Source organism: Corvus hawaiiensis, chromosome 3 (assembly GCF_020740725.1).
Source record: "Corvus hawaiiensis isolate bCorHaw1 chromosome 3, bCorHaw1.pri.cur, whole genome shotgun sequence".
Taxonomy (NCBI): Eukaryota; Metazoa; Chordata; class Aves; order Passeriformes; family Corvidae; genus Corvus; species Corvus hawaiiensis.
The window spans coordinates 63,704,477-63,725,616 of NC_063215.1; the positions used below are offsets into that span (position 1 = coordinate 63,704,477).

Here is a 21,140-nt window from a genome sequence, read left to right on the forward strand (position 1 = left end):
TTTCCAGGAGGACAATTTCTGACTACAGGAAAAGGAAACCCACCTTGGGCAGGCACTTGGGTTACATTTTTCTCTGAATTTTGTTAGAAATCAGTCCTTATCACATGTGTCATCAGAACAGAGTGAAAACTTCAGATGAACTTCTGAAAGCTAAAAATTCAGAAGAAGGAGCAACTTTTTAAATAAAAAGTCTGACAATGATAGAGAAAAATCCATGGGAAAAGAGCAACCACTGTTGGAGAAGTGATATAATCCTCATATGGGCAGCTGACTATCATATATGTAGCTGTCTGCAAGTCTCTGTGGATGCTAAGTAAACAATTGTTTTTTTCTGTCTCTCTGTTATTCAGAAATGCTAATTATCTAATAATAACTTTTTCTAGAAATACATAGCTTTTATTGTTTTAATAGTTTTGCCATTTATTTATTATTTACCAATTTATTTATTTACCAATTATTTACCAATAATTTATTGTTTTACCATTCACTGTGATAAATACATCAATTTAAATTTCACTTCTGAGTGAAACCTATTCCAAATTCTACCTGATCTTCTACTAAGGAAGAGGAAACCACAGATTATTCTCTAACTGAGGTGTCAGCACATAAGTCTGAACAAATGGTTCACAAATTCTAAACACAGTTGACTCCGTTGAGCTCTGCTTCCTCTGATGGGTAATAATATGAAAAGGTGTCTATGAAGGGTTTCACACTTTCTAAACAAAACCTGCTCTTCAGCCAACAAGTCTATTTACAGAACTGATCCAACGGCTGCTCAAAACTCTTCCTTCCTACAACCCACAAACCTCCCACCAACCTCCTCGACAGATGCAACAGTCCGTATTCAAGCCTGCACCTTCAGTATCCCACAGGCTATGCTGAAAATTACAAAACTGTATTTAAAAAAAAAAAAATTAAAGCCAAATCCAAGCAGTTTCCAAGTCAGGTGATCAGAGAAGATGCTCTTACAATACAGATTAGGGATTTTTCTGTTCTTCCACATACTTGCTGCACAGTCTTGGGCCATGCAGTTCTCTCTCCATTGTAAAGTTGTGACTTCACACAGCAAGTGAACCTGTGCAGCTGTGCCTGCAATACACCAACCAGATTTCTTCAGTACAACTGGTGACCAGGTGAGACAGCAACCACAGTATCATTCAACAACTTCTCAGGGTGCTGTACTCTGAGGAGTACACAATGTTACATGGTACAATACAGAGATGCACACCCATCTTGTGAGCTACAGACATCAGAAAACATGGCATTTGAGAAATCCCTGGGTGTGAGAAAGAGCAGAGCAGCCACTAGTTCTCCATAGTTCATCAGGGAGGATGATCTTGAGATAAAGACCAGAGACTTGTAGTTAGGGTGTTCAACATCCTGGTCTGCTTTTTCCAAAAGGCCTCCTACCCAGTGCAGTTTTTGGACTGTGCAGTTTATCTCAAATTAAGCACAGGTGATACTGATCTGCCTCCCAGAGATGTGATAAAGGGTAATTTATATCAAGATGGACAAACACCAAGACTACAGTGAAGGAGCAACAGAAGCAGATCAGACTTGTGTCTTACTCTGCAAGTTTAGTGCATTTGAACAAGTGCCCTCAATACAGGGAGATGAAAAATAAGGCAGAACTTCCTGGGGCAAAAGGATGGAGTGGGAGAGCCCTACTCAAGACAGGGAGAGGTAAGAAGGGGCTGGAGCAATATAGCAGCACACAGTCTATTTGAGCTTAAATAGGAAGGTCACCAACAATTGATTTTTCATTTGGCAACTGTAATGAATGACAGTTTAAAATTCAGTGTGCTCCACCCTCTAAAGTGCTTTGTCACCCCTCCATAATTTTTTCTAGTCACTGTCTCTGAAAGCACATGGTGGCAAAAGGCAAGAATGCAGCCCCAAGAGCAGGCTTGTACCACTGAAAAACAAAGTTTGTGGGGAACATGGAGGGAAGGCAACCTAGGGAAAATGGTGCTGAGAGTCAGAGGTGAAGTGGTAGGGGGAAACAGCATCGTAAATTTTGGCTGGAAACCACAATTAATAAATTCTGGTTCTTCACTAGTGTTAGAGAAATTAAGGTCTTGAGAACCGAAACTTTTCAGTCCTGCCCAACCCCACAAACACAGAACTGCTGCTGCAAAGAAAAGGAAGTTTAATAGCTTGGGTTGAAGATACGAGTGATAGGATCTGCACTTTTTTCTATTCATGTTTACATATCAACAACCCTTATTAAAAATATATTGATGTCCCCAGCAGAACTCAAGTTTAGCTCCAGTATTTATTTTTCCTTCTATGTCTCTCATCCATCAAAAATCTCAGGTTGGCACATTATATTTTTAAAGCTAAGTGTCTCCCTGTTAGGACCAGGCCTGTTTATCTCTGACACACTGAATCCAGCACCTACTAACAGCAGCCAAGACACCATCTGTGATCTGGCAGACACCACTGATACAATACTGACACAGTATTGCTAATTTTCTTTGATCACGTCACTGCAGCAAGCTGAAATAGGTTTCAGGGCACTTCTATTAATTGTTCTCTCACAGCATCAGGACAAATAGTTCATATACACCTCACTTGGGCTCTGTGATTCTTTCATCTTTTTAGTCACACTGATAGCTCTCCACATTTGTTTTGTGTTTTTTTGTATTTCCATCAGACATCTCAGGGCATTGATTAGCAGCAGCATGATGATTTCTGAGATTTTCAAGGCTACTACAAGCATCTCCATCCCGGTAGATTTTCAAAAGCTGTCAGGAGAAGGTCCTGACCAATCTGATCTATCTTTGAATTTGTCCTGGCTTTGCCAAGAGGATTACACTAGAGACCTCCAGTGTCCTTTTCAGTCTAGATTGCTCTGTGCTTCTTTCATGTCTATTTGAAAGCAGTGGCATTTTGGCCTTAAATAGATTACGTCTAAGACTGGGAGATCCATGCCTTTAACTGCAGGCTCAAGAGGGTAAGAATCATAGATTAAAATTCCATCTCAGGGCCATCGAGAACCAAATCTAAACCAAATTTCATATAATTACACAGTTTTACACCAGGGAAGCATTCCTGTGATTTTATAAGCAGCCATGGTCCTCCAGACAGAGAAAATGCTCTAGGAAAGCATTATGCCCCTCTCTGTCCTTCCTTGACAGTTAAACATTGCCTATACCCATAAACCTCCTTCCTTTCTTAGTTATGAGACTAAGTTGCAGAAAGTTAAGATGGTAGAAACTGGACTCAGCTGGTCTGCTCAGCATTGTGTTGTATGATGCACTGTGGCACAAGGTCTCTCAATCTAGCAACATCCAAGCTAGGGCCACAGGAAGACCCAGGCTCAGCACTGTAGATCCCTTTTATTGTATTTCAAGGTGTCATTCACTAGTTACAGAATGCATCCCAAGTGTTGCAGGAAATAGTGGGTGTACATCTTCTGTTACTACACACTGGCACCTTCACATTTGCTTTGCTGTGAATAAACTTGTTTCACATCCAAAAAAAGAAAGCCAAGGGCATGCCATAAGGCATGGTACAATGCCAGGAGATTCTCATGAAAACAAACAGACAAAAAAGTATGTTTTGGCTCCAAGGCCTTTTAACAGACCCATAGCAAACCTGGAAGGAGATAAAGCCCTTGTTCTGCAGCTTTCAAGTCAACTGAAGGCACTTTAAAAGACCTTTCTTAGCTGCCATATGGGATACGGGCTGATTCATTCCTTGCTAGGTAGGCCCATCTCCCAGGCAATACCTCTGGCACTGCTGTCGTGCAGGTCCAAGAAAATCCTCTAAAGCATATGTGAAACATTACTGTAAGATCCAGAGAGCAACTAATGGCAGCAATCTGATTACAATCAACATGTTTTTGGATCCTGCTCCACTCAGTCTTGTGATGACGCAAAATGTTCCAGAACTCACCAGCTATTTTTAGCCAAAAAACCAAAAAAAACCCCAACAACAAACCAACATAAAAGGGGCCAAGGGAAAAAAGCTGAGCTTTTCTGGGCATAGCTTTGTCACTTATAAACCTGCAGAGACCTTTGCACTGAACTGCTAACTCAGGGGGTAGCAGTGTTTCACAGAGATAAGGAGGAGAGTCACTGCCATTCAACCAGCGAACATATTAGCTGAATGAGAAATTCTCCCAAAAAGTGAGACACCAGCTGGGGCCAGCTTAACAAAATGAACCTGTGATGCAACACCTTCATCTTCACAAGATTTGTGTGCAATAGGTAACAGGCAGCTCCTCAGGAATCCTTGCTCCAGTGGTTACAGGCCATCTTCTAGTTGCCCTCCTCTCCAGTCCGTTCCAGCCCAATTTCTAGGGTTGTTCTGCAAGCACACTCTGGACAGGTATAGACTGACATTTTTAAGGCTATGCTGCAGCTGTTTCTCACGTGAACAGAAACACCAGATCTCTAACAATCTTGGAAAGGTCTACCCAGATTTCAAGTCCCCCGTCCAACAGCAGTAGAGCCAACCATAAAACCAAAATTAAATTTTCAGAAAATATGAGTCAAGTTTTCAAAATCAAAGGATTGTATTGGTTCTGGTCAAATTTAAGGACCATAGTACTCTGGCTTGGCTGGATCGAGAACTCATTCATTAACTTTGCTTGCCCAGACACAAGCAAATATTGAAGGACTTCTCTCCCCTCCTACCCCAGTGACACTTGCACTGTACTTCTGCAGGCCCATATCCACTTGTCCCACCACCCAGCTAGCAACAGTGGAGTCAACACAATTCCCATTCCTCTATTGACTCTGCAAGCTTCCCAATAATAAATGACGAAAACATTCTTTTTTTCCCCCTTGCCTCCCACACCTGGCTTTTTGGCAGGCTTTTAGTTTGGGGTGGGTTTTTTAACTTGTTTTTCAAATAGTTTCTCCTGCTCCACAGGATGCTTCCCCCATGCCTTTGAGGCCTCCTGCGAAGTACTCTCTGCTGTTTCCAGTTTTTTGCCTGGGACTGTCTACTCGGGGCTGTGGCGGAGCACAGATGTCTGCAGCAGTAACTCAGATGTCTGAGCTGAAATAAACAGAATTTAACACGTGAATTACATTTAAACCAAAGGTTTCAGAAACAAAGGGCATAGGCTATTTTATATGCTAAATCTTGCTAAAATAATCAAGGCATATCCCTACCCACAGAGGTTAAAAGGCTATCACTGTATCAGTAACCCTGCAATGCTTTTATGTTTCTCTTAATGGAAAATTTTTCCAGAAGCTGAAAACACCTCCTCATGATTTGCCCTGGCAGGGTGTGCATCTCACCATGGGTGGGATGGCATAGTGAGGACTCACCTCATCTTGTATCTGTCCTCACAGGACACCTTTACAGTATCCAAATCTCCAGCTTGTGTGGAAAACACAAATTTGGAGTGCAGCTGTTAGAGCCGGTACTTCCAGGACACCAGCACTTAAGCCACCAGCACGCCATCCAAAAGGGTTTCGCGACCCCCCATCCAACCTTCTCAAGCCAGTGCTAGTGCAGGTCGGGTTAAGGCACCCCGCGTTTCCCGGGAAAGCTGCGAGTCCCTGGGGAGTTTATCCCGAGGCGGCGGGAGGACGGTGACACCTCGCGGTCCGACGCTCTCATTGCCTCGGCCAGGGCGGGCCCCGCAGCGCTGCCAAGCCCAACCCGCTGTGGGTTACGGTGATGCTTTCCCAGGGCCCGGCGGGCCGGCTCCTCCCGAGGCTTTGGCTCCGTCCCGGCAGGAACAGCTCCGTGAGGGGCGAGGCCGCGCACAGCAAAGGGAAGGCTCCGGGGTGACCTGGCCACCGCATTCCAGTACCTGAGAGCCAACAAGAGAGCTGAGAGGGGCTTTTTACAAGGGCATGTAGTGACAGGACAAGGGGGAATGCATTCAATCGGGAAGAGGGTAGATTTAGATTATATTTTAGGAAGACATTGTTTGCTGGAAGAGTGGTGAGGCACTGTAGCAGGTTCCCCAGAGAGGCTGAGAATTCCCCACCCTGAAAGTGTTCGAGGTCGGGCTGGATGGGGCTTTAAGCACCCTGGTCTAGTGGGAGGTGTCCCTGCCCATGGATGATCCTTAAGGCGCCTCCCGGCCCGCCGCCACTCCGCGACGCCCCGAGCGGCCCGCGGCCACCCGCCCGCGCATGCGCCGCGCGTTGCCCGGGAGACGGACGCCGTTACCGCTCCCTCAGGCCGCGCCCGCCCCGCCCGAAGCCGGAGTCGGAGCTGCCGCACGGAGCCCACCATGGTGCCCATCCGAGCGCCCGAGCTGGACGTGCCCTACAGCTTCTGCAGCCAGCCCCGCTCCCTGCTCCCCCGCCCCAAGTACCGAGAGCAGTCCAACGCCGCCGAGACGTGAGTGCTGGTGTCCGGCGGACCGCGCCGCCCTCCGCGGGCCGCTGCCCCGCTGCCCTCCGCGCCTTTCCCCTCAGCCCAGCTCCCTGCCGGCCCTTCCCGGGGAGCGCAGCCCCCGCCGCCCTGCCTTTCTCGTGCCCGGCGTGCGGGGGCCGCAACCGGCGCTGTCTGTGCTGTGCCGCAGGGAGAAGGGCCCGCGGCGCTACGGCAACATCATGATCGACCCGAGAGTGGTGCGCGGAAACGCTTTGTCCATTCGCCTCCTACCGGAGGTATGGGGCTTTTTTAGTGTGGATCATACTACAGTTTTGTGGGAAAGTCATAGGGAGGGCAGCAAAGCTGTTCCTGATTTATAATTTTAACTACCGAAGCTGTAATTTTACTTCCAATGTTTCACGTAGTCACAGGCTCTCCAGTTAAACTAGCCTCTGTTTCCAGCTCATTCTTAAAGCGTGTAGTTTCATATGAACTTGTGCAGTTCTGATTTTTTCCCTCCCTTTGAGTACTTGATTCCTTCATTTTCCTTCTCCATTTCTTTAGTGTAATGGTCCTGAGCACAAGTCATTACTGGATAATCTGTTATCATATGCAAGGTGTCATCAGGGAGAATTGCAGCTCCTGAGAAATTGAGTCGTGGGGTAGAGTTTGGTTTTTCCTACCATAGAAGCAGAGCTAAATGGTCCAGCTGTATGCAAAAGCTGCTTGTGAGGATGCCAAAGTATTTTGTTTGTATTACTGCTGTATAGAATAGTATACAATAGTAAATCATGGAATCTTAGAATGGTTTGGGTTGAAAGGGGTCTTAAAGATCATCTAGTTCCAACCCCCTGCCATGGGCAGAGATACCTTCCACTGGTCGAGGTTGCTCAGAGTCCCACCCAAATGTGATACTTTGTTTTCAGAGAATATTTCTACATAGATAATTTGATCATATATGAACTTAAAGCAGTCTGTATTTTTTAAAGCTACTGTTGAAAATAGCTTTGTGTTGTTCAGTAGCTGTTTCTTAGAGTGAATTTTATGTAAGTTTTGTTTAAGAAGTTCAAAACTGATGTTTATCTCAATCCATAGGTAGAGTACTGAATAGAAAAGTTATTGTGAGTTTCTTTTGTTTCATCAGCAATAATTGGTCCTATAATTTTTATCTAGCAAACAATTCTGTTCATAATATGATAACTGGACGTAAGTCCATTTGACCTCTCAAAATTTGAAAACTCTTACTTGTCAGAAAAAACCACACCATTTTAATATACTTTATCTTACAAAGTTCTGTATACAATATTTACTTTCACATAACAAATTAATTAATTAATTACTCAGTGTGAGATGCCATTATTATGTGCCTGTAGGCAGCTAGCATTACTGACTAATTTCATGCCATACAGTCTTTAAGTCAACTGAAAATATGGGGCCAGGACCCAGTAAAGTAAATCCAAAATACTAGATAGCTAGCATTAAAATCAAAGAGCAACCTTCATTTTTCTGTAGAGGCAATTGAGTATCATTTTCAAGTACAAAGTTTATTCTGTTTTGTGGGTGTTTTTCTTCTTCACCCCTGCTCAGAGTACCCAGCCCAGTACCCCTGAGGTTAAAAAGCAGAGGAAAGCACAGAAAAAATTACTGGCCAGAAAGCTTACACACGTGCAAATCCGACCAGGAACGCCAGAGCCTGTGGAAGGCAGAGAACATGTTCATGTGCAGACAGGTAGAAGGCTGCCTTTTTTTCATATCTGTCTGAAAACAAAAACTTGCTGATCTATATTCACTTGCTAAATTGGTGATGAAGTTGGATACAAGGATAAGTTTAAATCATAGAATGCTGGAATCAGAGGTTCTAAACTTGTTAATTAGTGACATTTTCCCAGAAGGTCTGTTTTCCAGTGTACATTAATCAAGACTTCTTCATATATTTCCATTTTCAGTATAATCAGAGAAGTTTCATATATGCTTAAAATTGAAGGTTTTAAAACTTTTGCTTAAGGTGAACTACTGACCTATGCAGCAAACTGACCTGTGTTTTGAGAGGCCTTTTTTTAAACTTTATAGATAACATTTTATTGCACTCTTTGGATGTAATTCAGAATGTAGAGTCATCAAAAACAGTTGAGAGATAAAATAAAAAGAATCCCACTTTGAGTATTCATTGTGCTTTTGTTTCTAGAACTGTATTTGGAAGAGATTAGTGATCGGATAATAGAGGTTGATGGAGAGTGTCAAACAGATGAATTTTTGGACAGACCACCCACTCCACTCTTCATACCAGCCAAAACAGGAAAAGATGTGGCCACACAAATAGAAGAAGGGGAGGTATGAAGTCAGGTCCACAAGTGCCGTCAAAATATATCTCCCATACAAAACACATTTTTGATACAAAATTGAAATAGAAACAGAAAGGAACTAATCCTCACAGAACATGCAAAAAAACCCCAAACCCAACTCACCAATGTCTGCTTTGAGGTTAAGTGTAAAATTAAGGAAGATGTGTCTCCATGTGCACTGGTTCTGCTGCTTTCAGCTATGAACTACAGTGTTGAGAAATGCTCTCTTCTGTAAAACGTGTCCAGCCCAAGAAGGGACTGGGAACACAGAAATAGGGTCCAGGGAAGTGCTTGGCAGTCCGCACAGGGGCTGTGGGAGGGTGTGTGGTGTCTCACTCCAGCCCACTCACTACTTAGCCCCCAGCAGCACTCATGATTCTCTCTGCCTTAGCTGACACTGGTCCCCCACCTGCACCTGCATTTATCCAGCCGGACTTCAGTACAAGGGCTTTTTTATCCTTTTTCTCCTTGTCAATCCTTGTTAAGAGTAATTGTGATCAAGGGACATTTATCTCTGTTTTTCTGACTCCCATCCTCAGTTGTTTGACTTTGATATTGAAGTTAAGCCGATCCTGGAAGTGTTGATTGGGAAAACAGTTGAGCAGGCTTTGCTGGAAGTCATGGAGGAAGAAGAGCTGGCCCAGCTGTGGTCCCATCAGCGTGCCTTCGCAGAGCTGCGTAATGCAGAGTTGGCTGAATTGCAGCGCTTGGAAGAGCAGGATAGGCGAATCAGAGAGGAGAAGGTAAGCCTTCCTCAGGGCAAGGCCTGTCTGAATGATGTCAGAAGGGAGAAAAACATTTCCAGTGCGGAACGACAAGCTGTGATATAAGCTGGGTATGCCCAAAAGGGTACTGTCAGCTTTGATATACCTTAAAGCATTTTGGTGACATACAGCTGCACTCTGCCACTTGCTCTCGTACAACAGCACCACACCGTTGTGTTTACTTGGAGCAGTCATACTTGAGTGACCTGGTGTAGTTGGACACCTGGTCAAAAGGCCAAACCCAACAGCATTTTCTTCTGTACCTGGTGCAGCTGTTTCTTAAGCCTTTTCATTATAATAACTAAACAAATAGAGTGCTTGGAATTAAGAGAGACACCTAGTCTTTCACACCCAATGCATGCACTACTCTGTGTGCACATGTACATCTCAAGATCGCCAAGTATTATGCTATATTAATAATATTTAGTAAATAGGAATGAACAGAAAAGGCAAGACTTAATTACTTACTATTCATCAGCTTTGTATAATTGTGTGTTCTAATGTTTTCCTGAACTAATTTGAGTTTTAATCTTTTTGTACATGAAATAGGATATAATATTGGAGGATGAAAAGTTTGGGAAATACTTATCCAACTTCATCACATTCCAAGGCCAACAAACAGCTTGATCTGCAATAATAAAGCAAAAAGTCATGAGATTAATGTGTACTAAGGCATCAGAAAAGGGTTTCATTTGGCCAGCTGTGATGCCTTTATTTTATAGACTTGCCATAATCAGAAAAAGAATACTACAGAAATGTGTTTCCCTGTAATTTGAGGGTATTTTAATACTCCATAGATAAAGTACAAGCTTGCTTTCAAGCACTCTTTAATGAAATCTTTAGTGAAAGTCAGAGGCTGCAAATACCAGGTAGAGATCATAATTACCTGTACTTTTGACTATCTTTTTTATTTATGAGACACACACTGTGATAATTCTTCAAAATCTAGATCAAAGGAGTCACAGCTAAAGGCCTCTAAGTTTTACATGCATAATTGCCTTGACAGGAACGTCGCAGACTTGAACACCTGGAAAAGCTGAGGAAACAGAAAGAGACTGCAGAGAAAGTTGCAGCTCGGGCATTCGCTCAGCGTTACCTGGCTGATCTCATTCCCTCAGTCTTCAACAATCTTCATGCCAGTGGATTTTTTTATGACCCTATAGAAAGAGGTTTGTTTTGTTTTTTTCTTTTTAAATATGTAAGCAAGGTAATATAAAGCTCAAAACAACCATGAAACACAGCATATTGTCCTATTATTTAGAATAATGTCATAAGACTTTATTAATTTACATTTGTGGCTGAACTCATAGTTTTAACACAAACATTATTGATCATCTGTACAAATAGTGAAGAATAAGTGAGAGCTGACAGTGTGACAAAGAGAAGAGCTGCTTTGGAACTGGAGAGAAATAAATGGGTGGTTAGGATTGGGAGAGAGAGAGATCCAAATTGAAGTACATGTATTTTTATAGAACAGACAAATCAGTTTGCCATTCTGAATATTTTGTAATGATTATCAGAACAAGGGAGAAATTAGTCAATTAGAATTGGGCCCAGAAAACAATTTTGGAGTTGTATATCAGTGGCTTCCAAGCCGCTAGAATCAGCAGCACTTCTTATGAGCTACCTTGCTCCATCCCACTTCACCAGTCTCCACATGGGCACAGACCACAGCTTGGGAATGGTTACACTCTCGCTAGGATAAATCATGGGATCAATGCAGAAACTGAGTGTGGTTTTCAACCAGGGCAGGCTTTGGGATCACAGTGTACAAATAGTATCATTTGAGAAATACACGGGTAAGCAAGAACTCCTTAGTCAGAGAGAACAAATGCTTTCAACAGACCAGAAGCCAAATGTCTTTGGAAAGTGAGGCAGGAAATGTTATTCTCCTGACTTGTTCAGGATAGTTATTTGGATCTCACTAGAACATGGCTGTGTATCTCATCTCTTCTGAGCCCTTCAAGTGTGCCAGACCTCTTTGAAAACAAATGCAGTTGAGAGGACTCTGCTCTGAGTCTGTAATGATGATGAACCTCAGTAAGAGAGGTTGGAGGTAAGAAACCAAACATCATCTGAGAGATTTTGTCTGACTCTTACAGAGCAAGTGCCTTTTGGCAGGGGGGGTTCATCCCTTAATTGTCATAGCAAATAAAAACAGCCACCAAGTCCTGTTGGTCATCCTTTATAAAGTGATGTTTTCTTTTTGTTTCTTCCTGCTAAATTCTTACAGATATTGAGACAGACTTCCTTCCATGGCTGATGTCAGAAGTGGAAGAAACACTACAGAGGAAGGTTCTGGGAAGGATGATGCTTGACTGTAAGTTACCAAATCCTGGAATGTAATCTGGGCTGCCTGATGTTTTTGATTGTTTTTTTGCTGATCAGAACAAATGTCACATTTATATGGTCACTGTGGGTTAAGGTAGTGATGCCTTAAGAGGCCTCCTAGACACAGACTGGACAGGAGTAAAAGAATAAAATAGGTATTTATTTGAAAAGCCTTCAAAGGTACACCCTGGGAGCCACAGGCTATTGCCAAAAATGAACCCCAAGATGGACGACAGGTCACGAGTTCTTCACACCTTTATAGGTTTGGTTCATTTGCATATCAGGGTTAATTCTCCAGTTAAAGCTTCAGTTCAATGATGTAATTTCCCCTCTGCTGGCCCCCCTTAGAAGCTCTTTGGATTATACTTTTTGGGCCTAGGATGGTCTGGGTGACCTTGGAGAGCAGGCCTGGAGAGGCTTTGTTATGTCTACCTAGCACAAGTGAGCAGAAACTAGCAAGCTACAAGAAACCTCAGAGTTACACTCTAGGCAGTACAGAATCAGGAAAATATAAAAGTTAAAACCTAGGCATCAGTAGGAGGTGACATTTTAGGAAAAGCTCCAAGTACCCATGGCTTTTTGTGTTGGGGGTTTTGTTTATTTGTGTTTATTTGTTGGTTTGGTTTGGGTTTTTTGCTATATTAACATCTTTTAATATTGGAAAACTACTACTACATACAAGTAGGTAACTGATATTCAGCTGAAACAATGGAAGTGTCAGTCATGCTGCACTATCCACTCTCTTCTGGCTTTATACTGTTTGAGATGTGTTAATGCTGGGAGATACAACACATATGTCAGGACCAGAATGGTTAAAGAACACAATTGTTTTTTCTGCTATAAAGCTTCTACTTCCTCTGTGTTACCCAGCCACCACTGCTGTAGTGTTCTCTGTAGTGCACCTGAATGTGCTAGTGGCAACCGAAAAACCCACCTTGTGTACTGCCACATATATACCATGAAAGTCTCTTAATCTGCTTGTGTAAACTCCCAGGGCTATGGATTATTCTCCTGCATGAAAGGAGGATGATGGCAGGCCATGGTTGACTAAAAAGTGAGGTGACCAATATTTTTCATCAAAACAAGGGCTTACCTCCTTATCAGTCAATAATCATGTCCTTGCTTTTGAAATAGATTGAAATATCAGTCTTCTTTTGGGCTAGTTCAAACTAAATATTTGGGCTCTTTTATTAGTTCAGAGGCTGTAGTTGAAACATCTGAAAAACCTGGACTCTGTCTTGTGTAGAAGCACAAAAGTATGGTGTATGTGTACCCAGCAGTGTGCTCCTAGATCAAACCACTTTTTACAGTTGCATCTTCATTCCTATAGTTTTCCTCTTGCTGGGATTTTGGGTTTGTGTTACAATTGTGTTTGCTTCCTTTGGGTTTATTGTTAGTTTAATCAGGACCCTGAACTTTATTTTTTAAGGTATAATATGATTTGGACAGTTACAGCTTGTCTGTTAGGTATTTTATGCTGATACATGTGCCAGTAAGTACACTCAAGGATCACTTCTTCATGTAGCTCTTCAGAAGGAAGGGAAATTTCTCTTATTTTAAGAAAAAAATAGTCTGAGTACTGAATAAACATCCTAAGGAGAACGTTGCTGCAGGATACAGTATTGATGAGAATATCTATAATTTTCTTGTTAAATCTGTTTAAGTTTTTAACCAGATATCATTGTCTTGCTCCAGTCCTAAGACATACCTGGGGCAGGCCAGTAAGTAATGTAAGCAGCCCATTTGCTATTTATCATCCATATTTCCTGACTTATACCCACTCACCCACTGTAGAGTAAACATCATCTCTGCAAAAGGAACTGCAAATCATACTCCTCAAATTTTGTAGAGGATATTTAGTGGCTTCCATATCCTCTTATGTAGAAACATAGGGAAAGTCTCTAAAGATCCATTTTTAACCTATTTGAATGAAGACGGCCCAAAACATCACCTTGTGTGTAACGTGACTAGTCCTTGTTTGTGGGGGGGTGACCTGCTCTGGGAGCGAGAAGCAACTGTGAGGAAATCAACAAAAATATCCAAGTGCACTCTTTCAAATTACTGCTGTGAGTGTAAACCAATCATTTGGCTACAGCAGCTGAAATGTTTTTTCTCAATTAGGTATTCCTTCATTTTTAGAGTTACTTCAGGGTTCTTTCTCTATGTAAGGATTTATAGGTCAGTAATGTATTAAAAAATCTCAAATTATAGGGTTTTTCCTCCATGTTTGTTAATGGTGGCTATCTCTGTTTCAGCCTTGATTCGTGTGGTGGTTGAAAAACGCTTAGATGAATTTAGCCATCCACCTCCATCTGATCAGACAGAGGCACCTGCTGAAGAGCCCAGGGCAACAGATGCAGCTCCCCAGGTGTCTGGTGAGGCAGATGCTGCTGACCAACCAGTTGCAGAGAAAGAAGAGGCTGACCAACCTGTTGCTGAGGAATAGCCTTCAGATTCCACCTCTTCTCAGTTAGAATAATCAGGTCAAGAAGGAGCACAGGATTAGGAAACTGAGTGACAAACAGGCAAGTCATCAAGTAAATGGAGACCAATGGCTTAGAAACGAGGAATTAATTCCTATCTATTTACAGGTATTGTGCCCTAGTCATGCTGAAGGATTAACCTAAGCAACAGTAGAGCATTAAAACATGTTTTCCATATGCTAGAATTGCTGACTTCAGGCTGTAAGAATCAAGAGAGAAGATACTAGTGCAATGAATGGCAGGGAAATTTTGTCTCCTTTTACACAATCCAATCTATCAAAAACCTGGGAGGTTTATGGTTGGAAAGAAATGCTGTCCCACAGCCTGTGCTAGAAGGTTGTGAGAAGGATGTTGAGCGCATCGTAATAACCTTTGCAAGTGCTTTGATAATGTTCTTGGAAGAATATTTCCTTGCTTTCCTTATTTTGAAAGGTAGTTACTACAGCAATTAAATAAACTGCTTTTCACTCGTGTTAGTCTTTCCTTTCCTCACACAAACTTGAATGGACATCTCAGCAGTCAATAGAGCCAAAGCAGCTGTTCCTCAGGCTTGTCAGGTTCAAAGAGTTACCCGCCCCTGGGAATTTCTGCCTGCGCAAAATCCTCCTTAGCATCCTCTCTTAGAGCCCCTCCTGGAGGTGAGGGGCTGGAACTACATGCTAAGTCCAGTCTCGGTTTTCTTTGTAATCGTTCTTTCCTGCCGCTTCACTGGAAGCAGTACCAGACATGACTGACAAAATGTGCCTTCACTGCCACGTGTAGTTAGTTGTTTGTTCACAGGCCAATTCCACAGGTGGGGCAGTCCCCCTCACAGAAGTACATCTGTGCTACTTTGCAGCAACACCGTTTCCTTGCTGGGTCAGTGTTCCCAGGAGCAGCTGTCCCCGGCAGGCAGGTAGGGCCGCAGGGTGGACAGCTCTGCGCCCACGGTGGCACGGGGGGTGCACGGGGGTCTGCAGCTCCTGGGTGTGCGTGCAGGGGGGAGCGGAGAGAGGCCAGAGGGAGCTGGCGCTGCAGGCACTAGAGGGCAGGACAGCCCACGGCAACCCGGCTGGAGAAACGGGTGGAAAGACACTGCTGGCGTCACCTATTGCACGTTGCACACCCTGCACTAGCGACACCCATCTCAACTTCCCTCCTCTGCTAAACCCCAATGGTGTCGAACTTTTGCAAAATTTACTCATTTATAACGTGAGGAGCCAACTTTTGAATCAGCCGGTGCAGTCCACACTGGCTCATAGAATGATAGAGTAGTTTGGGTTGGAAGGGGCCTTACAGATGATCTAGTCCAACCCCACCCCTGCTATGAGCAGGGACACCTTTCACTAGGTCAGGTTGCTCAAACTCCCATCCAGCTTGGTGGTAACGGAAAAGGTGGGATCATCTCCGCGGGGATGACCCGTGAGAGTACCAGAAGAAACAGCCACTGATCGCTTCAGGGGACGTGCACCCACTGCCCTCCCCTTCGGCCTGGGGGGTGCGAGTCTGCAACTGAACCCCAAGTCAAGGAAGCAAAGCCGGGACGTGTATGCAGGACATTCTAAGTCCTGTGAAGTGCCTTCCTAGGAAGTTGTTAACCACCAGCAGTGCAGGTCAGGGCGTTCTGTGGATCCTCACCAGTACGGCCAACTCCGTGGCCACGGCAGAGGCAGTATCGGCGGCCGGACAGCCGCGGCACTCGCGCTCCGCTAGAGCAAGTTTCCCGGCAGCGCCGCCGCAGAGCGAGCGCTCGGGCACCACCGGCGGCGGAGCTGCACGCCCGCGCCGCCCCCGCGCTCCGCTCGGGGCTCGCCCCCCGCCCCGCGCTGCCCCGGCGCTCCGCAGGGGCGGAGCGGGGACGGGACGCGGCGCGGCCGCCCCTCGGCCCGGCCCTCCCCCGGCCCGCCCGCCGCCGCCCCGCCGCCAGGCGTCTCTCCGGGGCCGGGCACTGCCGCGGGGACGGGAGGAGCCGCTGCCGCCGCCGCCGCCGCTGCTGCGCTCCCCGGCCCGGCGCTGGGGGAGCGGGCGGCGCCCGCGGAGCTGGGCCATGAGGTGAGCGGGGCCGGCGTGCGGGGCCGGGCCGGGGGCGCTCCGCCGTCCTGCAGCGGTGCCGGGGCGCTCGGGGGAGCGGGGGGCCCGCTCCGGGCAGGGCGCTGGGGGGCGGGCGCCGAGCACCGGGACTGTCGGACCGGGCCCGCCGCCGCAGGAAAACTGTGCCACAATGCGTCCGCCTTCAGGAGGAGAGTTTCGTCTTTACTTATTTATTTTCCGCTGGTCTCCCTCGACTTTCCGCACGCCCCGGCTGCCGTGCAGGCTCTCCCGCTTGTTCTCCCGCAGCGCCGTGCACCGGAGCCCCGGGATGGGCTCTCGCCCCGGCCTCTCTTCCCTCTGGGCACAGAAAGGCTGCAGGACCGGGAATTTGGTGGAGGAGGGGACATCTCCTCATCTCTCCTTCGTGCCTCTCTCCAGCCCCACGGCCCCCACGGGGCTTTCAGGGCACAGTGTGGGGCAGCGGGCAGTGCCGTGACCCGCGTCCGGCGGTGGCACCCCGTGACGAGAGACTCCGATCATGGTCCGGGAGGTTTCTTCCCCCGTGGAAAAACTTATACGGCCTCAAAGGTGCTCCCGCCGCTCGCACACGGGTCTCGACGCCTGCATCAAAACCCCCGCCGACAGAAGCAGCCGCAGCGCGGTTTGCACAGTTTTCCCTCTCTCTTCAGCAGGCTGACAGCTTGCCGAGGTCAAGCCTTGAGCTGTCATTGACTCCTACGGGACACACGACTTTTTTTTTTTTCCTGTGGGGAAGACGAATATACTACATTATAGGATTTGGTTTTTTTCTTAAAGTGCCTAACTTGGTTAAAATTTAACTTTCAGTTGTTTTTTATTTCTCTGTTAAAAGTTTCTGTCCCTTAGTCAAATGACAGTTCATTTTTTAGAAAGGTGGATTTTGGACAGCCAGACTTTTCTCTGAGGGCTCTTGCTTCTCCTGTTTGACTTCAGCACAGCAAGTAGGTTCCACCTTACAATGGATGGCCAGTAAGGCAAACTGCTTTTGTAGAAGATATTTAAAGTAGTTGATGAAGAGCACAAAGTAGTAGCTGTCTTTAAAATGTGAGTTTACACACAATCTTCCCACCTCAGCTGATATTTTTAATTTATAAAGGACTATATAGGACAGAATCCAAGCTATGTTTTTGGATGCACGATATATCTACATACATATTTGTCTGTGGCCACTTCATCTAACATGATGAGGATCTTCATGAATAAATACAAACAATACATACGTTCTCTTTCCAGGAATCAGTAGGAGAGAATGTGCCTGGCATTATAACCAGGAGATTAGCAAATCCATCTCTGACAGAATGGGGAAGAGGTTCTCAATCTGAGCACTCACATCTCAGTATTGCAGTTGTAAAATTAACATCAGCAGGTGTGACCTGATTCTTGGTTGTCCCAATGCTTAGCAGAAAATCTGGCTGTTTAATTCTGAGATACCTAATTACATGCAGCAGAACAAGGTGTCAAGCAGTCCTGTCCCTTCTTGGCACTTCTCTTTTTTGTTGCAAGGTCTGCAGTATGCCAGTGACCCTGCAACATCTCTGTTGTGCTCTGACCCTTCACCAGGGAGAAATAAAGATGTTGTCGTTGGGAATTTCCCTTCGCTGGTCCTTCCTGTCCCTGTTGTTGGTCTGGAGCAGTGCATGAGCACTGCTCTGCCTCTGTGCATGGGGAGTGGTCACACTGCACAACACAAAATGGGGCTGTGTGGAGCAGGTGGCTCTGGGTGGAACGTGGAGCGTTCTGCTAAACAGAAGTACAGGTACAGTCACAGGATTGGTGACAAATTGTGTTTTTATTTTTCGATATTTTGTGTGTTTGCTGTTGTGGTGCCACTGTATGTGCAGTATATTTTCCACCATTAGTGTGCCCTGAATTGTAAGTGAAAGCAGTCAAAATCTCATTTGCAAACCTAATGGGAATAGGTATAGATCCTGGAGTACTGTAACTGTGTAATGGGCTGATTGCCACTGCTTTTTGAATTGTTCAGTGCTCTGACATGTAAATAGGACCTGGTTGTTCTGATCATGCAGATGCTGAAAATTGATAATAGGATTATTTGTGTAAGAAACAGAAGATGGGATGAGTGGGAATAAAAGAGAGAAACAAGATTAAAAAGACTGTACCTGTTCCTCTGGACCTGCATATCAGAGTGAGGACAGTAGTGGGAGGTTTGGAGAGTTTGATACCAAAAATCACACAAATACAAGAAAATAAATAATTATTTCCTAAAGGGGGCCATTAAATCATGTAGTTTATTCTCTGAGTTTAACCAGGGCAGGTTACAAATTCATGCTAACTAAAGGCAATAACTTCTATTTCCTTTAATTTCTATAACTTTATCCAGAATCTCCTTGTGCGAAGTTTTGTGAGCACTTGCATGTCTTCTCTCCCTGCCTGCCCTTCTGCCAGGACTCAGTGGAAAGGAAGCATCATAAGATAATTCCCCTCCCTTGACTATTGAGACACATTTAATCTGCAGTGTATTGCCAGGGCTGGGACCTGAGCTGATGTCCCTCTCCCTCAAATTCTTAATTTCTTGAGTGATGATTAAAACGCAAAAAACATCAACCCCCACCCTGCCCATAAGTGAATACACGCTCTATACTTAAGGTAGTCAGTGCTGGCATTGTAAGTCTGATGCCTTTGAGCACTTGACCTTACACCTAACTTTGCAAATCTAAATCGTCCTCCTCAGTAGGAGCAATCTGGCTCACAAGATGTTTTCAAAACTAGAGTATTGCCAGCTAGTTCCCTACTGGCCCCTCTGACCTTTTATTTTAAGATGTTCCTGCTTTCAAAGATAAGTGTGAGGCAAACAAGACTGCTCCAAATACCACGGGAACAGCAGTCACACACTTCTACTTTAGCCTATGCCACTGTGCAAGCGGCTGCATCATTTAATTGTCACTAAACCCAGAAGAAACTGTTTGTTCTTTTCTTGCGTGTGTGTAAAGAAGTAGGAAATCTCTTTGAATGATGCCAAGGATACTGCTATTTTGTGATAACTAGCAGGAAATAACAAGAGTTAGGACAGAAAGAAGGTCAGTTGACTTGAATTCTGTATGGGAAAATCTTGAAAGTTGATCATAAAATTTAATTCTACACATGTCCTGGGGATAATCAGATAAATATTTTGCTTCCAATTTTGCTTTTTTTGCTGACTTGTCTTTATCTTCCAACTCATTCTTCTGCAAATGGGCTATTTGCAATTTGCTACGAAAGAGCGTTTTGGGTTCCAGATGTCTCTGACATGACAATCTAGAAGCAACAGTTTTTTCCAATGGACTTTGCTGTCTCTTTGTTTCTCATATTTCCTCTTTTTTCTTGCTTTTTCTGCTTGTACTGATTGATCATGTGTAAAATGGCATGAGTTGCAGTGCTAAATCAGGATCAAGGATGCCTTTGTGAACTAGTTCTGTCTTGGAGGACAGAGTAAATCTGCTTTTATCTTTCTGCATCTTGCACCTAGAACACTATTTTAGGAGACGGTGTTTCACAAACAGCTTGAGATAGAAAATATAAGCTTTCCAAATAGCATTAGCTACTTATCATTGCAAGCTGGAATCGTGATATGATAGATTGTATCATAAGGCATTGATTTTTAGTTCTAATGAGTTGGAAAGATAACTTGAGCACACTGATTACCTCCAGGTGTTTTCTTCTGCACTACAGATTCTGTGATTTTTTGAAGTGCATCCCTGAAGACGGACACTGTATATTCCCTTGCTTAAACCCTCAAAAACTGCAGGTGGAATAAACTAGAAGAGCATGCATTTCTAGTCCTTTTGGTGTGTCATAAAAGGGCTTAAATTAAGCTCAGTCATGCAAAGTTGGTTACAAAACATTTTTGTTTGTTGTATTTTTTTCCTTGGGAGACCCTTAAGTTTCATGTGTAAAAAGATTTGTCTACAAATTCTTGAAGATATTAGAGAACTATGAATAAAAACTGTAGTTCTGGTGAGTATCTGTGAAAAGACTGAAAAAGCAGTTGTGTGGAAGAACTGTGAGCATTTCATCTTCTATTCTTAACTTAGAAGTATAGAAGAAGATGTAGGGAGTATCTCAGGAATATCATCATGGTCTGCTGTGAGTGGCACCTAGTCCTAGCTCATCAATGATTTAGTGATGGGGAAGAAGAACTTCCAGCTCTCACAGAGGTCAGAGAGTAAATGCTGATGTTCATCCCAGCCCAGCTGCTGTGTAATGTAGAAGGATTCCCTGTCTCAGTTGTCTCCTCTGTCTCTTGCTCCCCTGCTCTGAGAGAGGTGGGAAAGGGTCTGTTCTAGGAGAATGTTTCTTCATTGCCTATTTTCTCTGTTATCTTGGGAAGGAGTAGGGGAATTGTCTGTTTTGTGTGTTGAGATATAATAGAAAAGGATTCATTTCTTGGGTGTCAGGAATGTTAGTATTCTTTTTGCCTTACATGTGGCAGGCAAAAAGTATGACAGGGAAACCTGTGCTCATGGTTAAGGTAGCTGAATGGATGGCTGCCCAGACCTGGATGTTTCATTTAGAGGTGTCTCAGTGCTAAGTGTCAGCTCTGGGTGCTGAGGGGTGTTGTAGGTGCCCCAGACATGCCTCATGGAATGGCTTACCATGTTCGTTGTGCAGATGGCACCATGCTTTGTCTTCATGGTGATGCTAACCATGCTGGAGGAAGTCTTGTGCTGCCACTTTGGGAGCTCTAATCACTCCAGAATGGCAAGATTCATCCACAGATTAGTAAATTTTCTGGACTTACCCTGTTGGGAGGCACTGTCCCGTGTCAAACTTAGATCATTGAATGATCATCTGAAGAACTGTAACAAAAAATGCATTAGTAGCAAATGCAGAATAGCAGCTGTAGACGGCACTTCTGAAAATACTAGTGCAGCAGTATCTAA

General features: G+C 44.5%; 2 protein-coding genes and 1 long non-coding RNA gene across 4 annotated transcripts in view; 2 read left to right on the forward strand and 1 right to left on the reverse strand.

Annotated features, from left to right (window-relative positions):
* Window positions 1-446: 446 nt before the first annotated feature.
* On the reverse strand, window positions 447-6,570 carry LOC125323984. Its single transcript, XR_007202739.1, has 3 exons — window positions 6,290-6,570; window positions 5,286-5,776; window positions 447-5,010 (listed from the first exon to the last, which is right to left on the reverse strand). It is a non-coding gene; the product is annotated as an uncharacterized LOC125323984 (long non-coding RNA).
* On the forward strand, window positions 6,135-14,683 carry RSPH3 (radial spoke head 3). Its single transcript, XM_048299435.1, has 8 exons — window positions 6,135-6,315; window positions 6,500-6,587; window positions 7,879-8,020; window positions 8,477-8,622; window positions 9,173-9,376; window positions 10,404-10,566; window positions 11,631-11,717; window positions 13,984-14,683. Exons 1-8 carry the CDS (start codon window positions 6,206-6,208, stop codon window positions 14,172-14,174), a joined length of 1,131 nt encoding a protein of 376 aa, XP_048155392.1. The 5' UTR covers window positions 6,135-6,205; the 3' UTR covers window positions 14,175-14,683.
* A 1,463-nt stretch (window positions 14,684-16,146) lies between these two features.
* PLAGL1 (PLAG1 like zinc finger 1) overlaps window positions 16,147-21,140 on the forward strand; it is a 48,623-nt gene continuing 43,629 nt past the window's right edge. For both annotated transcript variants that reach the window (XM_048298858.1, XM_048298859.1), the window contains exon 1: window positions 16,147-16,242. The gene's annotated coding sequence lies outside the window, so the exon portion shown is untranslated. The remainder of the gene's footprint in view (window positions 16,243-21,140) is intronic.